At 31.5% G+C, this 5,601-nt stretch overlaps 2 protein-coding genes across 4 annotated transcripts in view; both read right to left on the bottom strand.

Annotated features, from left to right (window-relative positions):
• Positions 1-1,068, bottom strand: part of LOC101488866 (pentatricopeptide repeat-containing protein At3g09650, chloroplastic) — a 3,698-nt gene extending 2,630 nt beyond the window's left edge. Inside the window, exon 1 of the mRNA XM_073367278.1 lies at positions 987-1,068. Within this exon, the coding sequence (XP_073223379.1) occupies positions 987-1,068 (82 nt within the window). The remainder of the gene's footprint in view (positions 1-986) is intronic.
• A 1,858-nt stretch (positions 1,069-2,926) lies between these two features.
• The window catches only part of LOC101488306 (E3 ubiquitin-protein ligase UPL4), a 10,372-nt gene continuing 7,697 nt past the window's right edge, over positions 2,927-5,601 (bottom strand). For all 3 annotated transcript variants that reach the window (XM_004497403.4, XM_027334049.2, XM_004497402.4), the window contains exons 12-19: positions 5,438-5,601; positions 5,092-5,322; positions 4,897-5,001; positions 4,066-4,146; positions 3,884-3,952; positions 3,671-3,799; positions 3,483-3,566; positions 2,927-3,388 (exon numbers count right to left, since the gene is read on the bottom strand). In XM_004497403.4, the coding sequence (XP_004497460.1) occupies positions 3,323-3,388; positions 3,483-3,566; positions 3,671-3,799; positions 3,884-3,952; positions 4,066-4,146; positions 4,897-5,001; positions 5,092-5,322; positions 5,438-5,601 (929 nt within the window). In that variant the 3' untranslated portion in view covers positions 2,927-3,322. The remainder of the gene's footprint in view (positions 3,389-3,482; positions 3,567-3,670; positions 3,800-3,883; positions 3,953-4,065; positions 4,147-4,896; positions 5,002-5,091; positions 5,323-5,437) is intronic.

The raw sequence follows: 5,601 nt of genomic DNA, 5'->3' as shown, positions 1-5,601 counted from the left end.
TATGCAAGCCAAGCTTCTTCTTTTTTTCTTTGTTGTAAAAGTGTTAGAAGCTTTTGGTCGCGTGGTTCGGTTTTTGAGTTTGTTGTTATTGTTGTGTCTGAGGGGTTTGTGTAGTTAATTGAGAAAGAGTTGTTAGTGGCTTTGGTTTTGGAGTTGGTGAAGTTGAATGAAGAAGGGTAGTGGTGAAGTGGTTGTAGTAGAGTAATGTTCATGGCTGGTTCTTCTTCTCCTTCTCCATTTGGGGAAAACAAGAGTTGTGTTGTGATGTGTTTGTGTGGATAAGGAAGTTAAGTTGAAGTTGGTGATTTGATTTGGTGTTGTAATAAAATGATGGATTTGAAACTAGCTACGTTTTTGGTATTCCATCCTCTTGTTTTTTTTTCTCTTTCCTTTTTTAGACCATTTTATTTATTTCCTTTTCTCTCCCTATAAAAGTTTTTTTTTTTAAATATAAATTATTTCTGCCTTCTCTTTTGTTATGATTTTTAGATATAAAATTATATATTGTGGTTTCTGAAGTAAGTATTATTTCATTTGGTGGTTTATATTAGATTGATATTTAAAAATGATTTAAAATTCTAATATTGAGTTGTGTTGTTTTTTCATAAGATGAGAATGTATTTGCGGTAAATATATTTAGGACCATCAAGTTTTGTTTTTAGATGGCAACGTCGATTGTTATATTCTACCATTAGCATTAGCATTAGTTTGATGTAAATTGACACTTTTTGGTTTGTTTTAGAAGTCTAATAACAGACTCACCCACTAATCAAAATTGCACTTATAAACCACATGTTACACTTTGTAACCCTGCCACAAATTTTTAGTATTTTATTTTAGTTTGTTTTGATTTTATTTTGACTTTGGTAACCATGCTGAAGCTTTGCAAAAAAGTGAGTTAACAATAAGGATGGCAATGGGTAAGATTTTGGTAGGATACTATATTACCCGTCTCCACAACCGCGATTTAAAAAAAATACTCATACCCGTATATGTACTCTCTTGAGTATCAACTTTAATATACGTACCGTTGATATTTAAGTGCTCGTACACATATACATTACTCATGCTTTAGCTAAAAAAATTGATAAATAAATAATATTATTGTGATTAAATTTAAAAATTATTCAAATATCTTAAATTCAATCATAAAATATTATAAACCAAAATATTTTCTAACTCAAAATATTTCAAATGAACACTTGTTACAATACATATTTCAATATTCATAACAATATTTTATGAAGTTGCAAGTCATACGACAATATTATCTGAGATAATTGATACAAAGTTGCAAGTATAATTATAAAGTCACGATTAATAAAATATAACTATTAGTTATAAATAAAATCACAATTATTTACCTATTTATCATATTAGATTCTTAAAAAATTTGCAAACGTTTATGTTTTAATTATAAATATTATAGCGGTCCATTGATATTAATAGATGTTAAAACATAAAATAAAACAATTAATTAAACTACACACTAATATAATAAATAAATAAATAAATAATATATTTATATAAGTGCAGGTGCGGGGCGGGGTGGATAGTATATTACCCATACCCGCACAAATACCCGCATAATTTTGTGGGTAATTACTCGTCCTCATACTCATACCCATTATGCGGATTTTTATCCTATTCACTGTGAGTTTTTTTTATGAGTACCCAATAGATCTGAGTTTAATTGTTATCCCTAATTAATAGAATTACAACTTTGAAATTCAAAAATTGATTGTTATTATCTAAAGTTGTGATTAACAGTAACAACAAAAAATACGTCAACACTATTTTTTTTTACACTTACATTTCATTAATCATGTGTAAAAATGTAACTAATTTAGTTGTATTTAGGAGTGTTTATAGTTCAAAAAGCTGAATTGTACATATTAATGGTTTTGTTCACTTCTTAAAAACCACTTTTATAAAAACTAGTTAATTTTCTAATCAATTTCAATTCAATTCTAAACCGGTTTAATATTGATTTATAAATATAAACCAGTTTAGCATTTTGAAATTTTTTTCGAGAAAAATAGATGTAAAAAATTTTCCGAAATTTTTTTTTTCAAGAAAAATTCTCAATTGAAGTTAAAAAAAATTAAAATGGTTGAGTCGGTTTTTGAATTAAATTTGGTTAACTGACTTATTTTAAATATGTAATTCAATTCATGATCCATTTAATTAGTTTAGATTTTTTGACGCAGAGCAATCCAATTTATCAATAAAATCCAATTAATCATATATTTTACACACTCCTAATTGTGTTGATGAATAATTCAAATCATAGCAAAAGAAAGTAGTCAATTTAAATGCACAATTAACCACAATTTTTAAGATGATCTAAATTAATTATCTAATCAACTTAATAAATCATATTTTTACACACAATTAAGTTATCACATGTGTACGAAACAGTATGTGCTATGTGCGCAAAACATTTTTGTTTCCATTATCTATTGATAAAAAAATCTTAGAATTTAAATGGCAGGGGTGGCACATGTATTCTTCTAAGGTAGAAACATAAAGAAATGGCAATGGTGCAATTCAAAATAACAACTTCAAGAGAATGCAAGGCATGGATATGCCAGACAGAAGGCATCCCATCTGCAAATAAAATCATCAGCTTAACTCCTAGTTTGTGGATTTACTTGTTAGGGAAATCCCAACATCTTCGTTAGCTACTTCAAGGTTTGTTTGAACTAGTGGTATAGAATTGGATGAATGTTCATTTTTTAAAATCTAACTAGTGTATTACATTCCAATTCACCTTACACCACCAATCCAAACACCCCCTTAGACATCAAAGTTTCTATTAAACTTGACATAGCTACCTAGTACCTGCTAGGTCAAGTTTTCAAGACATTTCAACTGTCCAGTCACAATGTAATATAAATGAATGTAAGTAAAAAGTGCAATGAAATTTGTTCATGGAAAATCATATGATATAAATAAATATAACCGCAGATGTAGCAATGGCAGCAAAGATAGGAGACTACTATTTTCACTGCATGTAAACGGATATTAATCGTTAAGGTCCCTATACAAAATACTGTACAAAAAATATCAAAGCATGACTACTTAACTTGCCCTCCGTTTCTATACAACGGACACAAGCCACCAATAAACAGCTAAACTATCAGCAGGCTATATACACCCCCCAACAATTGTAGTCAGTGAAGACATGAGCTTTGTCCCCAAGTAACTTCTTGCGACCAGAACTTCCAGCAGCTAGTTAACACCCTTATCTACATTGCTATAGTAACCCTAATAATTACACCTTCAAAATCCAAATACAGATCCAGTCAAGAGAATGAAGTCATGAAAGGTGGAAAGATCCTTGACCCTCTGTTATGGCATACAAGAGCTTCTCTTTCATCTTTTCCTGAAATTCAATAAATTGTTAAGAATATATTTTGATCTTTTTTTAATGTTTGTTTCAAGTGTTTAAAAGTTTAAACAGAAAACTGATACGGTACTTTTGATGAATAAGGAGGTAGCTTAAGGTAATTTGCACATGTCATCACACTAGGTAGGTCTGAGTCTGCTTGGTTGCTACAATGCTGTTAAACACACAAGAATATAAACACATTAAAAAAAAAAAAAAAAGGACATCTTAAGTGTAAAAACCATGGTGAAAAATAGTGTATCAGTATAATCTTCACACCTTTCGGACGATAGTCAACTTTGGATTGAGAGATGCCAATCCTCCTGGAGGAAGCCGAGGTGTGCCAGTCACGAACTGCAGAAATGCTCGTCTCTGGTCGTGGTCAAACTCTCGGATAATTTCCAACAACTGAGTCCTCAATCAAAGAGATTCAGTCAAAATTAAATGATTCAGAACAAAAAATAAAAAATCTTAAAGGACATGTATTCTTACGTTAACAATTGGAGGACTGCTAGCAGTGTAACCGTGATCAAACTTAATGTGATCTGCAAGCTCATTGATCTGCTAACAAGACATTACTACAATTAAACCATTTTATACAAAAAAATTGTTTTCTCCCCACTCTAAATAGAAAAGGACATATATGTAAATTGATTAAGACAAATTACACATACAGCCCAAGAATCATCCTCTCCACAAAGCATACGCTCAAGTTCCTCTTCGTAAAAAATCTGAAGATGCTCAATGGGAAAAACCTGCAAGTTTAAAAAAAATATTGAGAATCCCAAATAGTTTTATAAACAGTAAATCCTAAAGAAAACTTAATATTTAGTACATTGATCTCGATGGCTAGAATGTATAAACAAATCAGAAATGACTTTGACAGTATAGACACAACCTAGTTCTGACAATATATATCCCATTTTTCCCATGTTCCAGTGCAGCTAAATCATAACGGATGAAATGGAAAGATTATGAGTGCACCTCTGTGAAGCCCAGTTCTAACTCTCACATATTTTAGCATTTAAAAGCACAATGAAAATAAGGATACATAATGAAGTACAAGAAAATGTTGATGCCAACATCAGACACAAAGATAAGCTATAAACTACAACAGATATTTGCAATGACCCTGGGAGCATAAGCAAAAATTATAAAACCTGAAATGGTTTTAAATACCATAATAGCTGATCACAGACCTCAAATTATTAATAATACCACAAAACGAAGGAACCGTACACAACAGCAGACAACCCATATAATGGAATGATGTAACTTGGGTTCGCGGATTTTTATCCTTCTAATGAGTCAAATTATTCTAATGGACAAATATGTCAAAAAAAGGTGACAAAATAGTTAGCCTTTTGATGAAACAAAAGTAGAAGAAACAAATATTAGGCAGGAGCATATTGTCCAAACAATGAAAATGAAATACTAGCGTATTTGCATGGCTTGATTATTCTACTGCAAGGTATTTTAACTACTATGAAGACAGAGCGAGAGACCTGGTTAAAGCCAGATATAAAGGCTTCCACCTGTCTTGAAATTCCAGACTTCACAGTTGCATCAACAGTAAGTGAAACATAATCCTCCAGGTTTCTCATATTTACCTACCAAAACGGATGAAAATATTAAGTTTATATTCTAGCAACAGAAGTTAAAATGAAAACTGCAATGCAAAATGTCAAGCAATGTTTTACCATGGTGTGATCAAACCCTGAAGCAAGAACAATATCAGGATATCCAGGAAGAGTAAAATCAAGACAAAGATCCTCAATTCTAGAATCTCGAAAGCTTAATCCTTGTTCCAACTCAGAATTCCCTTCACAGACCGATTCCAATTTTTTCTTCCTGTTAACTAGTGCTTGAAACTCATGCAGCACCCTGCCAAGCCCAGGATCAAGTGACTGTATGTCGTAGAGATAAAGTTCCTAAAAAGACAGATTATAAGCAAGTAGTGAGACTAAGTCAGTTATATTGGCCCTCTCATTATACATCTTACTAGATGTTGCAAGCTTGTGTGAAGTTCATTCCAAAATCAGTTACCTTTCCCAGAATAAGTTTATAGAAGGCTTTAGAAAAGTGCAGATCTAAGACCCTTCCATCTTGAAGTGCTTTAGCAACAACTTGACCTAAAAGGAAAAATTTCTTTGTTACTTCAGAGAACTGTATGCCACCAGATGCATCTTGGGTTGACAACCATGGACGGG

The sequence above is a fragment of the Cicer arietinum genome, chromosome 4 (genome assembly GCF_000331145.2).
Source record: "Cicer arietinum cultivar CDC Frontier isolate Library 1 chromosome 4, Cicar.CDCFrontier_v2.0, whole genome shotgun sequence".
NCBI classification, from domain to species: Eukaryota; Viridiplantae; Streptophyta; class Magnoliopsida; order Fabales; family Fabaceae; genus Cicer; species Cicer arietinum.
The sequence above is the reverse complement of the archived record's forward strand: the minus strand, read 5'-3'. Positions and strand labels throughout refer to the sequence as shown.